The 20,681-nt window shown below is 44.0% G+C and overlaps 1 protein-coding gene across 2 annotated transcripts in view; it reads right to left on the bottom strand.

Annotated features, from left to right (window-relative positions):
• EEA1 (early endosome antigen 1) overlaps positions 1–20,681 on the bottom strand; it is a 175,420-nt gene that overhangs the window by 106,536 nt on the left and 48,203 nt on the right. For both annotated transcript variants that reach the window (XM_077470781.1, XM_077470782.1), the window contains 3 exons: positions 8,730–8,845; positions 3,899–3,953; positions 1,739–1,804 (listed from right to left, as the gene is read on the bottom strand). In XM_077470781.1, the coding sequence (XP_077326907.1) occupies positions 1,739–1,804; positions 3,899–3,953; positions 8,730–8,845 (237 nt within the window). The remainder of the gene's footprint in view (positions 1–1,738; positions 1,805–3,898; positions 3,954–8,729; positions 8,846–20,681) is intronic.

Raw genomic sequence — 20,681 nt, 5'->3', positions numbered from 1 at the left:
TTGTACCCATCAAAATGGGGACATGGTGCTTTGGGGTGGGGTGGGGTGTGCCCCCCCGCCTCATGTGGCCTGGTATGGTTTAGGAGGACACTAGGACAATCGAGTGCCCCCCCTTTTCTGGTATGGATTTGGAGGGGGACCCCACGCTGCGTTTAATTTATTTTTTGGTGTGGGGTTCCCTCTTAACATCCATACCAGATCCGAAAGAGTCTGATCTGGATTGGGTGGGGGACACCCATGCTGGGTTTTTTTTTTTCAGATCAAATTTTCGATAAAAACTGAAAGACAAGTGCAAATTAAATGCATTCTCACAGAAGGCAATAGCCAGGAATTTGCATCTGAATCGCACCGCAGTGCTCAAAAAACACACAGGACTTTTCAATTCGCACTGCCACCCCACTGCATATAAGTGAACTGCCTCCATAGAGAAGGCTGACAGTTTACACGTAATGCGAATATGATGCGGTTTAAAACATACCCAATTCGCATATATGTGACCAGAGCCTCAATCTGAAGTGACTGGTCCTCCTATCATAGAGGTGAAGAGAGACAATCTGGTCTCTCCTCACCTCTGTGGCCAGCGGTGCGAACCACTAGCTCATTCCCAGGCTTGTCAGTGAGAACGGTGAGCTCAAGAAACACAGGCAAGCAGTGGGAAAGGGGGAGACTCCTCCCATTGCTTCTAAAAGTGATCCAGCTGCTAAACAGCCTCTTGCATTGCTTTTATCAGAAAGAGAAAAAAATGGCTTATTTATGGATGACAGCTTCAGCGATAACCCAGGTAAACCACCATCTGTCACGTATATATACATATAGTGATCCTATAGTGGATAGCAACAGCTTTAAAAAAAAAAAAAAAGCTCACCACACACTCAGAATTTTAGCCAATTCCTAATACATTAGCTGAGATTTGCTACATGAGTGGCCCTCTCTGCCCCAACATACTTTGATCAAAAGATTTGATTTGATTGGAACATCGCCGAACAGCGGTTGCATCCAACCAAGTAAAGACTACCAGATCAGATCAATGGCTCCAAAGAAAAAAAGACAAATATGCAAATCTTAACATTTTCCGCAAAAGTAAATTTTTGCATCACTGTCATCTTCCTACTGATCACATTAAAGATTAAGAACGCTTTGGAGGAGATAGGACCAGACTCAATTTGTACGGGAAAAAAATTAGGATTGCCAAGTAATACATTTGCCGCTGGATCTACTGATTGTTTTAATAAACATATTATTCCTATTTTCATCATATGCTTGATTTTAAATTGTTGTAAACCTTGAATTCTCAGAAGATATGCAGAAAACATGAACTGTTAGAGACCACTGAGAGAATCTGAGAAGGGATATATTGGGGTTGATTTAGGGTTGACTGGAGAGTGGAAAATCTTGTGCAGCTCTGCATAGAAACCAATCAGCATCCAGATTTTTTTTTTTTGTCAAAGCTTAATTGAACAAGCTGAAGTTAAAATCCGATTGGCTACCATGCACAGCTTTATCGGATTTTACACTTTCCAGTTTTAGTAAATACACCCCCACTATTTCAGGGGCTTTTATTTAAGCTACAAATTGTACCCATATAATATTAGGATGGCTCATGCAAGAAAAAAAAAAGAAAGAAAAAAAAAAACATTTTTTAAATAGGCTACTGTAAACAAACAAAAAAAATGCATACATAAAATGCAAAATAAATCAGACTTCTATGAGCCTACTTCAAATATTTTAAAGGAATTACTTGCTTCAGCTGCTCTTGAACAGTTTCCAGCTCCTTTTTCAACTCTTCTGCATACCATTTCTCTTCCTGAATTAATCATAGAGGTCAAAAATAAAAGAAATTGTTCATTAAGATCACAGGTTGTTTTGATACTCTAGTAATACATTTTTTAATCAATTGGGGTTTGGCATTTAGCTGCACCTGGAGGGCACAGGTACACATTCTATTCCTCTATTCCCGCTGCTGGCGGCCTGTTAAACTCCATGAGAATCTAACAGCTGCTGTGGGTTGGACGGGGCTGAACAGTGCACCTAGCGATTTGTGCATTTAGAACAGCATGCGCCCACAGACAAATACCCAGAATGCTGGTAGTGGGACTGGACGATGCAATTGTGCCCTCCAGCCACAGCTAAATGCTGGAGCTTCATGCACTGGGTCTAGATGCCCATTGTATATGGGACGAAACTGATGAACACTGATGTAACCTTGAATCAGTATCTATCAGTTTTTTTTCCTAGCGACTGATAATGCCAATGTAAAAGAATCCTTAATATTTGGACCTAGGATATTTTCAGCCCCATAACTCTTATAAAATATTCATGTTAACTCTATCAAATGTAGTATAACACTTTATTGTAAAGTGCAGCCCACAGAAAACAACTATGCATGTGATGTTTTGAGAGTGTTTATTTCTGATTACTAAATAACGTATAAATTGATTTTTTTTTTTTTAAAGCATATCTCCCCCCTTCCAAAAAAAATACAAAAAAAATCATGTACTGCATCTTACCAGTCTATAGATGTTGTGACTGCCCCAAGAGGATCAACAGGTATGTTTCTGTGTTCCGATGTTTAATAAATCTAAAAGCAGCTTACATCAAGCAGTCTTTTACGTATTTTGGCCAAGTACAACCTTAATCATATGAAGGCTATATCTTGGCTGAAACACACAAGAACATTTTTGGAGGCAAGTGTGTTTTTAAATTTAAAATGTTTATGAACCCAAAAGTAAACATTTATTATGTTGCAGCTCACCATTTCTTAGATGTGATGACTGTATTCATTTTCTTTTTAAGGCCTTTTTTTCTTCTATTTTCATCTGGTGATTCAGCCAGCAAGTCTTTTTTTCCCCCAAAAAACAAGCTCTCCAGCAGCTGGATCAGCTTCTCAGCAGGCCGCTGAGCCAGTGACTGACAGTCACCAGCTCTCTGCACTCAGCAGTCTTTAATCAGTTCTCAGTCTTAGAGGCGGTGGGGGACAGCTGCAGCATCGGATCAGTGCTGAAGCCATCTAGGTGAGGATGTATGTTGTTTATTTTAATAGCCATATGTTTTTAAAGATGGCTGCCATCCTCACTCTGAAGTTTGTTGACTGTTAAAGATGGCTGCTGTGCTCTCCCTGAGGTTATGGTGGCAGTGGGTAAAGGCTGATAGTTTCTCTGAGATATTGCTGACTGTTAAAAGATGGCTGCCATCCTCTCTGTGAAATAATGGTGGGTGCAGATGAGACTGACCAGTCACTCTGGGATTGTTGCTGACTGTTAAAAAGGTGGCTACCTTCTTCTCTCTGAGGTAATGGTGACTGTGAAAGAACAGGAAAATCCACCAAGCTTGGAGCTCAGATGCCAGCGTCTTTCCTTTTCTCTGGTCTGATGCAAAGTTCAACTCCTAGCTTTGGGCAGAACATAGAAACCGCGTACCCCCAGGGCTCTTTTAGATGTGTAAAAGTCTAGAAACCGCACACCCCCAGGGCTTCTTTTAGATGTGACATAGTCTAGGAGCAGTGCATTACCGGGGCTCCTTTAGATGCGACAGAGCCTAGCTACATTGGTTTTGGTTTTAATGCCGCTTTAATAAACATTGGATCTCATTACTGCACGTGGGTCTCTGCATTACAGTATTTCATGAGCGAAAGTGGAAAGGAGCCTGTATAGAGTAGCAGCGTTTCATTGATTCGTATGGACTGCTTAAGCAGAGCAGGTATACAATATTCCTACTTACATGTTTCTGTACTTGTTGAAAATGTTCTTAGCATGCTGAAAAGGAAAATTAATGCAGCCACCACATCTAAAGACTGGCAAGCTGGAGCACATAACATTTTTGTTATTGGGAAGAAAAATTATGAAAAACCAGATTGGCAAATTATTGTTATTTCACCGAAAGCCTTGAAGATTATTCCTACCTTAAGTGATGTTTGCAAATCCTTGATCTCCTGTCGAAGAAGCAATATTTCTTCCCTTTGAAAAAAACAAACTAAAATAAATACAGACGAAAAAAAAAAAAAACATTGGCCTTGTATACAAAACACTAAGCAAAAGTCTTACGCCATTTGAGAAGTACTAAGATCCCTATGTAGAGATTTTTCAAGAAGAAGGTCTAGTTGTAGCTTTGCACATTTATTCACCATTTGTGTAATTAATAAAAAAATAAATAAAAAAATAAAAGTTAAAAATAAACATCTAGCTAAACCATGCAAAATAAAACCTATAGTATCCCTTTACCTAGAAGTCCAGGGCAGTGACATTACAGTCCTTGCAGCATCTAAGGATTCTAAAAGTGAAAAATAGTCGAGGGGGATGTTGGGGTGTTATGGTATTGTTTAAAATATAGTTTTCATGTTGGTATTTATTTTTGGAGTATGGACATATAAACATGACCCCCCCCTTTTTCTTAAATCCCAGACTCTGGAATGGAAGGAACCTGTACTGGATTATTGGTAACTTCGGGTTATTGTTAAAATGATTAAAAGGATGTCTGTATAAGATATGAAAAATTTTCTAATAAAGATTAATATTAAAAAAAAAAAGGATTCTAAAAACAAACACTATAATAATTGGCATAATTCAATAGCTAGAGACGTAATTTTAGAATCAAATCTGCTGTCCATCGCTTGTTACATGCTTTAAAGTCCAACTAATATACACTTGAATATTCAACTACTAGGATGACCCTGTTAGGCAAAGCATCTATGTAGTCCTTGGGTGACACCTTTTGTAAGATCAATGTGTTTGTCACGGGTACTGAACCTCTAGATCTGCCTAACTGGTCTATTCCTGGGGTACTCATTTTAGAGTCAAATTGTTTTTTTCTTTAAATAGGTTGTAAACCCTATAAAAAAATAAAAAACATGCAAGTCAAAAAGGCATAATGAGCTAGTATGCATTCAGGTTCACGGGCTCCGGTGCTGCGATTGGCTGGAGCCGTGATGACGTCACTCTCATGCGTGGGAGCAGCCAGGCACAGCATGGGCAGCCATTTCTTCAGAGCGAATACGCTGATGACATCGGCGGCGACGTATATAGTAAATATCTCCTAAACGGTGCAAATTTAGGATATAATTTACAGTACCTACAGGTAAGTCATATGTCTTACCTGTAGGGAACAATTAAAAAGGAAGACTTTACTCCCTCTTTAACAATGAACTAGTCTAAGTTCTTTCTAAAGGCCTATGGCTATCATTATACCACTAAAGTGTTGTGTCACTACATGTAGAGGCCTGAAACTTTTCAAAAATTCTAAAACGTAATGCAAAACACTTCAGCATGCAGAACTGCTAAACATAAGTATCAAATTATTTAATTCAAAAAAACAAAGGACATACAATATTACACAACTGAGAATTTCCTAACATTGCCAAAAGCTAAACACTGTACACTTGTCTTGCACAATTTTCTTTCAGGCACCAAGATTCCTAAATCAGGGTTATGCCGCGTACACACGTATCAGACTATCCGGCAGACTTAGTCTGGCGGACAAACCGCCGGACTGTCCGCCGGACTTCCCAAACGAGCTACCTGCCCACACACGGCACTTTTGCGGCGGACTATCCACCGTACTTTTGAAATGAATGGACTCGCCCACACACACACACGGAGGAAAGTCCGTTCATTTTGAGCGCGGCTCCAGGTAGTCGGGACCAGCAAAGGAGGCGTCGCTGGCCCCGTCACCTGGTATGGACTTAAAGGGGAATCCCTACGCCGAAAAAACGGTGTGGGGTCCCCCTCAGGTCCATATAAGACCCTTATCCAAGCACGCTACCTGGCCGGCCAGGAAAGGGGGTGGGGACGAGCGAGTGCCCCCCCCCGAGCTGTACCAGGCCACGTGCCCTCAACATGGGGGGGCCTTGGGGAAGGGGGGCCCCCACGGCCCCCCACTCCAAAGCACCTTGTCCCCATGTTGATGAGGACAAGGGCCTTGATTGGCGGTGGCACTGGTTGGTGGTGGCACTGGCAGGTGGCACTGATTGGCGTGGCAGGTGGCACATGGCACTGGCAGGTTTCACACGGAGCACTCCATTACTGAAATGTAACAGGAGCTGTCAGAATTGAGCTTAATGTCGGAATGGGCGGGACCCGGCTGGGGTGGGCGGGACTCAGCAGCTATCAAACACCAGCCAACGATTGGGCTGCTTAAGAAAAGGGGCGGAGCCACATACACGTAGCAGCCCGTCCAGATCCCATTGGCTGGTGTTTGATAGCTGCTGGGTCCCGCCCACCCCGGCCGGGTCACGCCCACCCCGACATCAAGCTGAAATCTGATAGATCCTCCTCTCTCCGTTGCTTGTCAGTTTCACACACTTAGCGCGGCGCCGCTGAGTGTGGAGGAGGGAGGAGGACGGCAGTCAGTGTTCATGCGCTGCATGTCTGGGGCATTAATAGTGAGTGGGCTGGTGGCAGCTTAGGCGCCAGGTTGCGATTTCTGGTCGCATCGGCGACCTGGCGCCTGGGGTTTGTTGAGCCCTGGTTTAGAGGAAGTCATAAGTTGCTGTAACCGTTTCATCTGTGCCATAGTAAGGTCAAGAGCACACTGGTTTAAGAGAGTGATAGCTGGATCAGGTTCTAGACTTTGCTTATGCAATGTTGAGGCCATCCTGAAGATTTCAGCCCAAAACAGCTGCACGATTGGGCAAATATGAACATGCGTACCCAGCTCTCCACATCCGCAATAGAACACAGAGGGGTAACTAGGGAAAAATAATTGAAAGCACTGCATTGACTGTTTATGGCATTGTCAACCAATAGTGCACACATCCCAAAAAGACCGAGCACAAATCTAGTGAGAAGGATGACAGAATATGAAGACAAAGAAATTGTTAGGCTGACTTCATCCCACATTGGATTTACCATCTTAGGCAGGGCCGGACTTGCCATTGGGCTTGACTGGACTCAAGCCCATGGGCCCCACCCAATAGGGGGCCCTACGGGCCCTGCCGAGATACATAGCCGAGTGTACTCAGCTCAGCTCCGCTCACAGTCATGCCCAGGCGTGACTGTGAGCCGAGTCGAGTACACTAGGCTACTCTCGGCTCTGCACAGGACTGCGAGAGGACCTGAGAGCCACCAAGAGGGCCCAAGAGCCGCTGAGAGCCACCGAGAGCAGCCGAGATATAGAGGACTCTGTATCTTGGCAGCGGCATTTTTAAACTTCAAGACTGCAATGACAAGGCTGCAAATGACACTGGGGAAAGGCTGAAAATGACAAGGCTACACTGACAAGGCTGCAGATGGACACGGATAAGGCTGCATTGATGGGCATTTAAAGGTTTTTTCCTTAAACTTCCCTCCTAAACTTGGGCTGCGTGCTATACAACGATAAATATGGTAATGTTTACAAGGTAGGGCCCCCACCACCCTAAGTCCTGCCCTGATCTTAGGTCTCATTCACACAGCTGTAAAAAAAAAAAAAAAAAGAAGATCCATAACATAGAATCCAAAAATCTGTGTCCAAGAACATGTGCTTTACGTGTATTCAATGCATTAAGGTAAAAAACCTTCTGTGTGCAGCAGCCACCCCAATCGATCCAACGCTGTGTATGAGAGCCTTGGCTCTCAGGGGACACTCACTCCTCATTGACTAAGAAAGCAGCAGGAGGCACTGGCAGGATCAGGAGAGAGGGGGAAAGGCTGAGCTGCAGCTCTGTGTGTGAATTGACATGCAGAGCAGTGGCTAGGGATCGAGCCTGCTTGGGTGCCTCTGTAGCAAGCTGATGGCTCTGGGGGCACTTGGCTGGCAGGGGGGCCCAAAAAGAGGAGAATCTGGGCTGCTGTGCAAAACCGTTGCACAGAGCAGATAAGTATGAGCATGTTTGTTTGTTTTAACAAAGGGGAAAAGAGTATCATAAAAGCAAATTATATACGCATACACATTTTTAAGCATTTAAAACGCATCTATCCGCAAGATTACTGATTGCAGGAAAGTTGCCTTTCTCGTAAAAAACACATGTAATAATATTAATAACATTTTATGGCCATATGAATGAAGCCTAAATCTGATTCATTCATACAAAAATCAAGCTTATTGAACTTGCATAATGATACTGATGTTTAAATGTTGCAGATCTAGGAACCTACACATTAACTCAGTTTTCCCGTTGAACACACTCTGATGCTCTAATTCAGGGATAGGCAATTTTGCTGCTGCATATGTGGTAAAACTATAAATCCCATCATGCTTCTGCCATCAGGCATTATGCAGTGCCCAAGGGGACTTGCAGTTCCCAAAGCAGCTGGATTGCCAAAGTTGTCTACCGATGCTATAATCTAGGATGGCCTTGGTTTGAGCAAATTCTATTGTCAAGAGCCTGGCCCCGCCCTCTCTTGTGGGTCCCAAGTGGCCAGTAAGGCTATTCATCAAAGCGATTGGGTCTAAAAGAGCAGGAAGCAAAAGCTCTCCACTGTGGCAGCTGAAATCTGTCTACCAAAGTGGCACCCAAAAGGGCCGCCAGAATGCTCTGTAGGAAACCTGAGCTGATGTGAAAGCCTTTAGAGGTCCCAACTCAGCATCAACTCTTAATGGCAAATCCAAATGAAGAGATTAACATATCTGCCAAAAGTAGGCCTTAACTCATTACTTTTAAAGAATCTGAATTATATAAACAATTTACTCTAAAAATTTTGGAAAATAAATTATATCAATTCCTTAAATACATTTCCCTCTTCTGTTATAGATTCCAAATGTTTTTAAAAATATAAAACCCAGTTAAATATATAATACAACTCATGCTATGCACATACCTTTCTGAAGTAGAATTGGCCTCTCCTTCATTACCTTGCTCATGAGAAGCTTCATAATGTTTAAAAAGTTCTTCAGCTGTTGCATGGGCTTTCATACAAAGGGGACAGATGAAGCCCTAAAAAAGAAAAAAAAAACACTACTTTATTACAAATAAAAAATTTATGGAAACTGTAGCATAATCTGGACTCAACAAATGCAGGTGCTATGCCTTGGGTGTGGATTTTCTTTCCACAAAGTCAGTGCTCTGATATTGCAGTTGTGCAGCAGAACTGTCTAGCAAAGCTCAATTCTTATACACATACGGTACTATATCTAATCAAATATTTGCATTTATCTACCATTTCATGAACAAAGGTTAAAGTAGATGAAACATCCGGTAAAATTGATCAGATTAAAGCAAAATATTGCAATGCTACATGACAATATTGAAAATAAATGTAAAAAAGAAAAAATTTATTATACTGGCTAAGCACCTGGATTATGATGAGGTAGGATTAGAATTATTTAACAATTAAAGAAAAATAATCACTGTAGAAATACGCAGAATAAAATTACCACCACCACATTTCAGAATATAAAGCGGATGACAAGGCCATGCATAAAGAAAACCACCTCCCAAGAAAATACAACAGGATTAGCAAGGCAAAGTCATCAAATGACTGCTATATGACACCTAGAGCAAAAGGAACATTTAAAAAAAAAAAAAAGTTCTATGTTTCGATTTCCCAGTACAAGATACAGAATGAAAGGTGGACAAAAGCCAGATTTTATTTTTGTTTGCGATAACATTAGCAGTCACTTAAGATTTTTTGTGATGGTTTACATACCCATAATCTTATTTGTACCTTTTTGGTCTGCTAAACATGTTATTGAAAGTGTTTTGTCATGTCTTTTCAAAAGGGGAAGAAATGCCTTTTCATTTTGTCAGATAACTACCTGTGTCCTCCCCCAAGCGTCATATAAAGGCAAGAAAAAAGGCCACATCCAGCCACTGGGCCACTGCACAAGTCATCAAACCTCTATTTATTGGTAGTCTGAAATGGTATAACTGAGACGCAAGAGAAGATTCCCACATACAGGTACTATAGGACTTCATGATGTTCCTCACATAGTGAACAGTCGCAGAGCTGAACTGAATTAAAGTGGAACTAAACCCATAAATTTAACAGGTTCAAAACAGTTACATTACCGGTATGCCAGGAATGCTCTATCACATTTGCTTGCTCTGTCAACCAAACTGTCAAACCATCAAATGGCTGATGTCATAACTGACCACATGTGCAGCACCATAGCAGCAGAAGACCAAACAGAGGCTAATAGGTCAGCTTCCTTAAAAGTCAAGGTTAGATGCGGTAGGCAGCCTGGGTAAACGAATGGGCTGCCCTACTACAACACACTTAAGGCTTTGTTCACACCTAGATGTTTTTTTTCCGGGCGTTTTCTGCTGTAAGCCTCAGCTCTAAAAACAGCCAACAATACCATTGCAGCAGGGTTACAAGCTTGGAAATACTTTTATAAACATTATGACTCCTCCACAAAAAGTACAAGGATTCCTATCCCCCTCAACTAGCTAAAGTTTATAACACCAGACATCTTCTCTAAATGGATAATCAAGGGTCTGCACACCATTGAAGAAGTGATATGTGATGGACGCTTGATTTCCTTTAAAAGCTTGACCCAAAAATACTCCCTACCTACTAATGAATCATTTTCCTATATTAAACTATCATCTATATTGAATATTCATAAGCTCTCCTCCGTTGAAGTGCCAGTCAGGGCATGGTCCTATTGGAACTCAACAGACCCTAAACTCAAAGCTATTTTCATGTTCTATGAACTGCTAAATCTCAAAACAAAAAAAATCTCCATTTGGATAAAACGGGAGATGGAACTGGGAAATTACTTTTCTGACTATCAATGGCAGAGAGCAATTAAATGCAAATATCAATACGCCCAATGCTCAAATTACTGGGAAATGGCCCAGAAACTCCATCTAAGATGATATCTTACTCCCTACCTAATGGCAAAATTTCCCCCTACCACCACTAATGAATGTTGGAGAGGATGTGGACAGGTAGGCACCTTGACACATATGGTATGGTCATGCTTTCATTTATGCAGTTTTTTGGCAGAGATATTCAAACTGATCTCTCAAGTCACAGGTTTCATTGCTAAGCCAAATATTTAAAAAAAAGTGATTTTCAGTATCAACTCTACTTCAATCCCAGGCTCCCTACAGCCAATAGTTATGCACATGCTTTTCGCAGCTAGAGCAGCAATTTTGAAAAACTGGAAAACTAACGAAATCCCAAGCATAAGAGAGGAAATTAACCAGGTCACATCCTCAGAGTTCTTTGCCATGAAGTTTCATGTTGAACTTTCAGTGACCAGTATGACAGAGAAAGAGCAATAACACAAAATATAAAAAGGGGTTGTCCCATCATGCCCCGTGTCGTTGACATCATAAGAGGTGGGATTACCGGATGACATCACCCGGTGACCACGCCCCATGCCTATATAAGTCTTGTGCACACTGCATTACAGCAGGAAAGAGCGTTGAGTCAACATCGGAGGAAGATCAGAGGGAAGACAACAACAAAGAAGACCGGGCCGCCGCTAGCAAAAGAGTGGGCAGAAGATAGTGGAGGAGGCCGGAGAGCGTGGAGAAGTCGGAAAAGATCCCCGAAGTCAGAAGACACCCCCGGAGCTGGCCAATTTAAAAACCTCTGTAGTGTGTTTTTTTTACACTTTCCCGCAGGTGAATGGGTAGGGGTACAATGTACCCCATACTCATTCACATAGGGTGAGGTGCCGGGATCTGGGGACCCCCTTATTAAAAAGGGGCTCCCAGATTCCGATAAGCCCCCCACCCGCAGGCCCCAACAACCACCAGGCAAGGGTGTGTCGGGAAGAGGCCCTTGTCCTCATCAACATGGGGACAAGGTGCTTGGGTGGGGGGTGCAGTGCCCCCCTGCCCCAAGGCACCAACCCCCCCCCATGTTGAGGGCATATGGCTTGGTATGGTCCAGAAGGGGGGGTGGGGTGCTTGCTTGCCCCCTTTCCTGACCTACTGGGCTGCGTGTTCGGATAAGGGTCTGGTATGGATCTTGGGGGGGGACCCCCACGCCATTTTTTTATTTATTTTTTTGGGCGTGGGGGTTCCCTTTAAGATCCATACCAGACCAAAGGGTCTGGTATCATCTTGGGGGGAACCTCACGCTTTTTTAAAATTTTCGCAGGGTTCCACCCTCAATATTCTCCAAAAGTCTGATTATCTTGATCCGACTTCTGGCGCGACTTCTATTCAATTCATAGGGAACCATTGATTTTTGAATAGAGACAGAGAAACGTGGCTGAAAGCTAGCATGGCTTAACGTGCATTGAATTGAATGCAAAACGCAAAAAAAATAATAATGCGTTTTTAGCTCTGCTTTTTTCCTGGCGTCTGTACTAGCTTTACAGCCCGTTTTTTAAAACGTTTGTGTGTATGAGGCCTAATACTTTGTTGAAGCACCAAGTCTTTTTGGGTATGGGTCTATCAGCATGGCACATCTTGATTTGGCAATATTTGCCCACTCTTCTTTGCAAAAACACTCCAAATCTGCCAGATTGCAAGGGCATCTCCTGTGCACAGCCCTCTTCAGATCACACCACAGATTTTCAATCAGATTCAGGTCAGGGTTCTGGCTGGGCCATTCCAAAATTTTTAACCGCTTCCCGACCAGCGCACGGCAATGTACATCGGCAGAATGGCACGGACAGGCAAATGGGCGTACAGGTACAGGTAAGTCACTTTGAATTTGCCCCCGGCGGTGCCGTCATCTCTACCTCAACTTTCCCAATTTGTAACACCCCCCATTGCAATTTCTCAGCCACTCTTGTACAATGTACCTGCACCCCCGGAACTTCAACATGCTATTTCACCTGTCACCGTTGTGCACTCCTAATAACTTTTGTTCTCCCCCAAAGACAGGCGAGAATGTGTCTGGACTCCCATTCCCCATGCAACCCCTTGCTTTCTCCCCCCTCCCCTTTACCCAAGATGCAACTTGTACCACACCAAGTTTTGTTTCCCTGGCCAGCAGTAACTCCCACGGCTGTGGAGGGCTACCACAAGTTTATTATGCCGCGCTGGTCCAGAGTTGGCAAAGTTATGTTGTTTTTGCTGCTTTTTTTTTCTACACTATACCACCTGATACGTCTTGTACTCCAATGTAAGCATTGTTGTCTGCTATCACATTCCTGTTTGCTTTATCACCCCCATGGTGCCTTGCTTGCTCACTGCAGACAATGTGCTGCCCTCTGTGACCCATCTACAGGGCACCATCATTCACCATGCACTGGGACCCTTGTTTCAATATATGCTAATGTATACAAAACTGCTGTTATGTGCAGAGGTGGATGCGGGCCGCCCCTTTCTGAACCAACTGTACCCCCAATCAATGTCACTACAATTATGGCATCCCTTAACCACTTGACATCAGCGCTATGGCTGAATGATGGCCACAGCGCGGATCTGAATTCCCAGGAGGCTGTCATATAACAGCCAATGACAGCTGATCACATGATCAAATGATCAAATGATCAAAACAAAAGCTTGGTGATCGTTTTTTTTTTCTACTCATGCTGGCAGCGGAGGAGAAAAAAAAAAGCTGATCACCGGATCATCTTAAAAGGGACATCGGTCCCGAATATGCCACCTATCAATGCCCACCAGTGGTGCCAATCATTGCCACCTAGAAGTGCTGCCTATCAGTGTAACCGGATCAGCGCCCATCACTGCCACCTATCGGTGCCCATCAATGCCGCCTCATCAGCATACATCAATTACGGACAAAAATTACCAGTTTTAAAATTTTATAACAAAATAAAAAAAAATACTGTCTTTTTACATAAAAAAATAAATAAAATCGCACAGGTGATCAAATATCACCAAAAGAAAGCTCTATTTGGGAATAAAAAAATTATAAAAATGTCATTTGGGTACAGTGTTGTATGACCACGCAATTGTCATTCAAAGTGCATCAGCGCTGAAAGCTGAAAATTGGTCTGGATAGGAGGGGGTTTAAGTGCCCAAAAAGTAAGTGGTTAAGCTAGTCACGTGGAATGTGCGAGGACTTAGAGCCAAACCTAAATGACTGGCTGTCCTCTCCTATCTCAAAACTATGCGAGCTGATGTCTCTGTCCTCGTAGAAACTCACATAACGGGCAAAATGCAGATGGCACTCAAACTCTGGGTGGGTTGGGTCTACCAGGCCCCGTATACCAACACCTCTAGAGGCGTTGCCATCCTCATTGCCAAGTCAGTACAGTTCTAACTTCCCAGCCTACAGTCAGATCGGCAGGGCCACTTCCTCTTCCTTCACAACACCCTCGGTGGCCTTGAGATCTTGCTTTTCGCATTTTACATCCCCCCCGCCATTCCAATTTGCCGCCCTGAGGGAGGGAGTGACATTCATGACTCAGCACCCCACGGTGCCCGCTATATAGTTATAAATAATATAAAAAATATCTTACAATCCAATATACCCAATTTTATACCCACAGTTGATCCAGAGGAAGGCAAAAAACCCCAGCAGAGAATGCTCCAACTTGCTACAGCAGGGGAAAAATATTCCTTCCTGATCCCCGAAGAGGCAATCGGATTTTCCCTGGATCAACTTTACCTATATATGTTAGTACCCAGTTATGTACATTTAGGAGAGTCTTTCTTAAAGAAATCTACTGAGCTGGCAAGAACCATCTCTGGCGGAGTCTATTTCACATTTTCACAGCTCTTACTGTGAAGAAACCTTTCCGTATTTGGAGATTAAATCTCTTTTCCTCTAGGCGTAAAGTGTGACCCCCGTGTCCTTGACCGTAAAGAGAATAACTCAAAACCAAGTTGACTATATGTACCCCTCATATAGTTGAACATGTTGATCATATCCCCCTTTATTCTCCTCAAGTGAGATTAAATTCAGTTCCCCTAATCTTTCCTCATAGCTGGTTTGGTTGCCCTTCTCTGCACTTTCTCCAGTTCCCTGATATCCTTTTTGAGAACTGGTGCCCAAAACTGAACTGCATATTCCAGGTGAGGTCTTGCTAATGATTTGAACAGGGGCAAAATTATATCTCTCTCTCTGGAGTCCATACGTCTCTTAATACAAGAAAGGACTTTGCTCACTTTGGAAACTGCAGCTTGACATTGCATGCTATTATTGAACTTATGATCTACTAAAAACCGCAGATCCTTCATCATGGATTCCCCCATTTGTACTCCCCCTGGCATGTTTTGATGCATGCATATTCTTAGGCCCCCAAGTGCATAACTTCACATTTCCCAACATTATTATTATTATTCAGGATTTATATAGCGCCAGCAATTTACGCAGCACTTTACAATATAAAAAGGAGACAATACAGTTACAATACAATAAAATACAAGAGGATTAGGAGGGCCCTGCTCAGAAGAGCTTACAATCTAATAGGGTGGGACAGGTGGTACAAAAGGTCATAACTGTTGGGAATGAGCTGATGGAAGTGGTAGGAGATTAGTTGGAGACGTGATAGGCTTCCCTGAATAGATGAGTTTTCAGGGATCGCCTGAAGGTAGCAAGAGTAGGGGATAGCCGGACCAGTGGAGGTAGCGAGTTCCAGAGGATTGGAGAGGCTCTGGAGAAAACCTGGGGACGAGCATGGGAGGAGGAGACGAGAGAGCTTGAGAGTAGGAGGTCTTGAGAAGAACGGAGGGGATGATTTGGGTGATATTTGGAGACAAGATTGGTGACGTAGCTCGGGGCAGAGTTGTGAATGGCTTTGTATGTTGTGGTTAGTATTTTGAATTTAATTCGCTGGGTGATTGGGAGCCAGTGTAGGGATTGGAGGAGAGGGTTGGCAGACACTGAGCGGTTGGTAAGGTGGATAAGTCTGGCAGCAGCATTCATGATAGACTGAAGAGGAGCCTATGGAGAGGCAGGCCAATGAGAAGGGAGTTGCAATAGTCAAGGCGAGATATAACAAGGGAGTGACTGAGGAGCTTGCTGGTTTCATTTGTTAAAGCGGAGGTCCACCCTAAAGTGGACCTTCTGCTCATCGGAACCCTCCCCCCCTCCGGTGCCACAATCGGCACCTTTCAGGGGGGAGGGGGGTGCAGTTACCTGGATAATCCAGGTAACTGCACCCACTTCCGGGATAGCTCTCTGCGGAAAGGGGCGTAACTTACGTCCTTTTCCGCAAGTGCCCGCCCCTTCCTGCAAGTGCCCCGGTGCCTGCTGGGAAACACACAGATCCCAGAGGCAGCGGGGAACGTCCTTATTGCGCAGCGCGATTCGCGCATGCGCAGTAGGGAACCGGGAAATGAAGCCGAAAGGCTCCATTTCCTGATTCCCATACCCAAGATGGCGGCGGCAGGACCCGACAGACGACCTAGAGATCGGCTTCGGGTGCCGACATCGCGGGCGCGCTGGACAGGTAAGTGTCACTATTTTAAAAGTCAGCAGCTGCAGTATTTGTAGCTGCTGGCTTTTAAAAAAAAAAAAAAACGCGGAGTCCCGGTGGACTCCCGCTTTAAAAAGGGGCGAATTTTAGAGATGTTACGGAGGTGAATTCTACAAACTTTTGACAACGATTGGACTTGGGGCTGAAATGACAAGTCAGAGTCTAGGATTACACCTAGTACCCTGGCGTAAGGGAAGGGCCGGATGGTTGCATTGTTGATTTTGATGGAAAAGTCATGGAGGGGAGCATGTGCAGGGGGGAATATTAATAGCTCAGTTTTATAGGGGTTTAGTTTAAGGAAGTGGTGTGACATCCATGCTGATATGTCAGTTAGCAGGTTAGTAATGCGAGAGGAGACTGAAGGAGTGAGGTGAGGAGTAGACAGATAGATTTGAGTGTCATTGGCATATAAGTGGTATTGGAAGCCGTGGGCGGTTATCAAGTGACCAAGGGAGGAGGTGTAAATAGAGAAGAGAAGGGGTCCAAGAACAGAGCCTTGGGGGACCCCCACAGAAAGGGACAATGGAGAGGATGAGACAGAGTTGTACGTGACACTGAAGGAGCGCTGTGATAGATAGGCAGAGAACCAGGAAAGAGCAGAATCTCAGAGGTCAAGGGAATGTAGTTTATTGAGGAGGAGAGGGTGGTCAACAGTATCAAAGGCAGCAGAGCGGTCAAGTAGTAGGAGTATGGAGTACTCGCTGTTGGTTTTAGCAGTTAGTAGATTGTTAGTGAGTTTTAGTAAGGCAGTTTCCGTGGAGTGCTGCGAGCGAAAGCCAGACTGTAATGGGTCAAGAAGGTTATTTTCACTGAGGTAGGAGCTAAGAAGGTTGTAGACTAAGCGTTCTAGAAGTTTAGAGGTGAATGGGAGTAATGAGATAGGTCTTAAGTTGTTCAGGTTGGTGGGGTCCAGTGAGGTTTTTTTTTTTTATTTTTTTTTTTTTAAGTATAGGGGTGATCTGCGCATGTTTTAGAGGGGAGGGGAAGGTGTCACTTGAGAGGGAGAGATTGAAGATGTGAGTGAGGGAGCATAGGATAGAATTAGAGGGTGACCTTAATAGTTGTGAGGGAACAGGATCCAAAGGACAATTGGTTAGGTGAGCATCTGAGAAAAGTTTTGTAACCTCTTCAGTAGTAGCCAATTCAAAAGAGGAGAGTGTTGAATGTGCTATTAGGCCAGGTATGTTGGGTGGGGAAGATGTACGCACAGTGGAGGTGTCCTAACGAATTGCATCAATCTTGTCTTTGAAGTGATTGGCAATCTCTTGGGCAGTTAGTGGGTAGAGGGGGTGGGAGACAAAGCAGAGAGTTAAACCTCATCTGCCACATAGTCGCCCAACTAGACAGTGCATTGAGGTCAGCTTGTAAATTGGAGACATCCTGTAAGGACGTTATTCCACTGCATAACTTGGTGTCATCTGCAAAGACAGAAATGTGACTTTTAATCCCAGACCCAATATAATTTATAAAGATATTAAAAAGTAAGGGTCCCAGCACTGGACCTTGGGGTACACCACTGATAACCTTAGCCTATTCAGAGTAAGAATCATTAACCACTACTCTCTGAATTCTGTCTTTTATCCAGTTTTCTATCCATTTACAAACTATTTCAAGGCCTGTAGACTTTACCTTACACTGAGCCGCGTGTGGGGAACTGTGTCGAACGCTTTTGCAAAATCCAAGTATACCACGTCTAGAGCCACCCCTCTGTCCAAGGTTTTACTTACCTCTTCATAAAAAGAAGAAATCAGCTTTGTCTGAAAACGACTGTCTTTCATGAATCCATGTGGTCTGTTGCTTAAAATGTTTTTTTCCCCAGCAAGAACTCGTCTATGTGGTCTTTTATTAAATGTTCCAGTATCTTCCTGACTATAGAAGTTAAACTAACAGGTCTATAGTTACTTGGTAAAGACTTTGATCCCTTTTTAAATATAGGCACCACGTTTGTTCTGTGCCAATTCAGTGGTACTATTCCCCTCATTAATGAGTCCCTAAAAATTAGAGGTCTCTGAAATTACAGAGCTCAATTCTTTTAGGATCCGTGGGTGAATGCCATCAGGCCCAGGTGCTTTATCCACCTTTATTCTGTCTAAATATTTCTGGACCATATCACTTGTGAGCCATTGTGGATCATTCGGGGCTGTGGCAATACCACCCCCATTATGGACATGAGCTCCCCATTCTCTTTTGCATACACAGAGCTGAAGAAAGTATTTAATAAATTAGCCTTCTCTTTGTCCCCAATCCCCAATGACCACTGCTACCCAGGTGTTCCTTTATCTGGACATTAGTAATAAGCTCTGCATGGTTTGAGATTACCAGGTCCAACAGAGCTTCAGTCCTAGTTGGGGCCTCAATAAACTGGACCATAAAATTGTCCTGTAATAGGTTTATATTTTTTTGCCCTTTAACTGCCCCAGCAGTCCCATTACTCCAGTCAATTTCTGGGTAGTTAAAATCCCCCATTATTATCACCGTTCCAGCCCTTGCAGCCCTTTCCATCTGTGCAAGGAGCACAGTCTCCACCTCCTCGTTAACAATGGGTGGTCTATAACAAACTCCAATGATTAACTTTGAACTACGCCGATCTCTATGCAGGTCCACCCATAAATGCTTCAGACTCATCACACTCGCCATCAACCAGGTCCTCTTTCACACTTGCTTTGAGATCAATTCTCCCATAGAAACAGGCCCCACCAGCTTTCCTTTTTACCCTGTCTCTCCGAAAGAGTGCATAGCCAGGAATATTAATAGCCCAGTCATGTGAGGACTGAAGCCACTTTTCAGCAATACCAATTACATCATAGCTCTCCTCATGCACCAGAGCTTCCAACTCACCCATTTTGCTTGGCAGACTTCTGCATTGGTGTACAAATACTTTAATGCAGTGGTCATCAACCCTGTCCTCAGGATCCACTAACAGGCCAGGTTTGCAAGATAACTGAAATACATCACAGGTGATATAATTTGCTGCTCAGTGATTGCAGTATTCTAGTCTGCATCTCACCAAGTTAATACATAAAACCTGGCCTGTTAGTGGGCCTTGAGGACAGGGTTGATGCCCACTGCTTTAATGCATTATTAAATTTTGCTCTGGTGTTTTTCATATAATTTTTAGTAGTACAAATGGCACTATTGTTTTCAATGGCTGTTTGCAACATGGGCATTTCTTGTCACCTGCCATAACCCTCCCCCATCTATCCCCATTCCACCCTCCATTAATGTCTGACCCTTAACTGACCTGTCGGCCCGATGTAATTTAGTTCACCCTCCCCCCTCAATCCTAGTTTAAATACTCCTCCAGCCTTCCCATAAACCTCTCCCACAGCACCGCAGAACACCTTCCATTCAAGTGCAAACTGTCTCTAGCATATAGGTTGCATCCCAATAAAAAATGGATGGGGGGATTTAATATGATCATCAATCCTCTTCTTGACAGACTCCGCCCGTCCACTCCCGCACCAACCTAGCCCAACCACACTAGATTCAAGAGACTCCTCCTGGAATTTGCCATGACAGACACCTGGAGACACAAGCACCCTAATATAACTGCTTATTCCTGCTTCACCCCCTCACAGGCCGCAATCTCTCGCATAGATATGATCATGGTGTCCCCTATCCTGATCCCTGACCTCCTCGATGTGGGATTCGGAGTCAGGGTCCTCTCAGACAGGTTTTCCTTGCAGACACTTCATGAATCTACAGGCTACCCATGACAACATTGGATCCAGGGTAGTGGTTAGCTTCAATGCTGCTAAGGCATTTGATTCAGTGGAATGGAGCTAACTATGGGAATGCCTCCGCAGATTCGGCTTCGGTCCTAGGATTCATCAAGTGGCTCCAGCTCCTCTACCAGGCTCTCAGTGCCCAGCAGAGACTCTTCATGAATCTCCAGGGCACCCATGACAACGTTGGATCCAGGGTAGTGGTTAGCCTTGATACTGCTAAGGCATTTGATTCAGTGGAATGGAGTGGAATGGAGCTACCTATGGAAATGCCTCCGCAGATTCGGCTTCGGTCAAAGATTTATCAAGTGGCTCCTGCTCCTTTACCAGGCTCCTACTGCCCGGATGCAAGTCAATGGCAAAACACCAGACCCCTTTTCGCTAACCCGTGGCAGCCGCCAGGGATGCCCCATATACCCTATGCTTTATGCACTGGCTGTCGAACCCCTGGCCATTGCCATCAGGGCGCACCCAGACATTAGGGGCCTCTGCATGGGACGAGTGACTGAAGTCCTCAGTCTTTATGGGGATGATATGCTCCTGTATTTGGAGGATGCCAGCCCCTCACTGACAGCAGCCCTACATTTAATCCAACAATTCTGCACCTTCTCGGGACTGCAGATTAACTGGTCCAAATCCCAAATCCTTCCTATAGATGTTACCACCCTCATGGCCGCTCAGGTGGCTCTCCCTCTAGTGAGGACAAATAAGTTTAAATACCTCAGTGTACAGTGCTCACGGGTTGCA

This window comes from Lithobates pipiens, unplaced genomic scaffold (genome assembly GCF_037356315.1).
Source record: "Lithobates pipiens isolate NorthernLeopardFrog02 unplaced genomic scaffold, aLitPip1_a1.2 Scaffold_8, whole genome shotgun sequence".
NCBI classification, from domain to species: Eukaryota; Metazoa; Chordata; class Amphibia; order Anura; family Ranidae; genus Lithobates; species Lithobates pipiens.
This window is presented reverse-complemented; position numbering and strand designations above follow the sequence as displayed.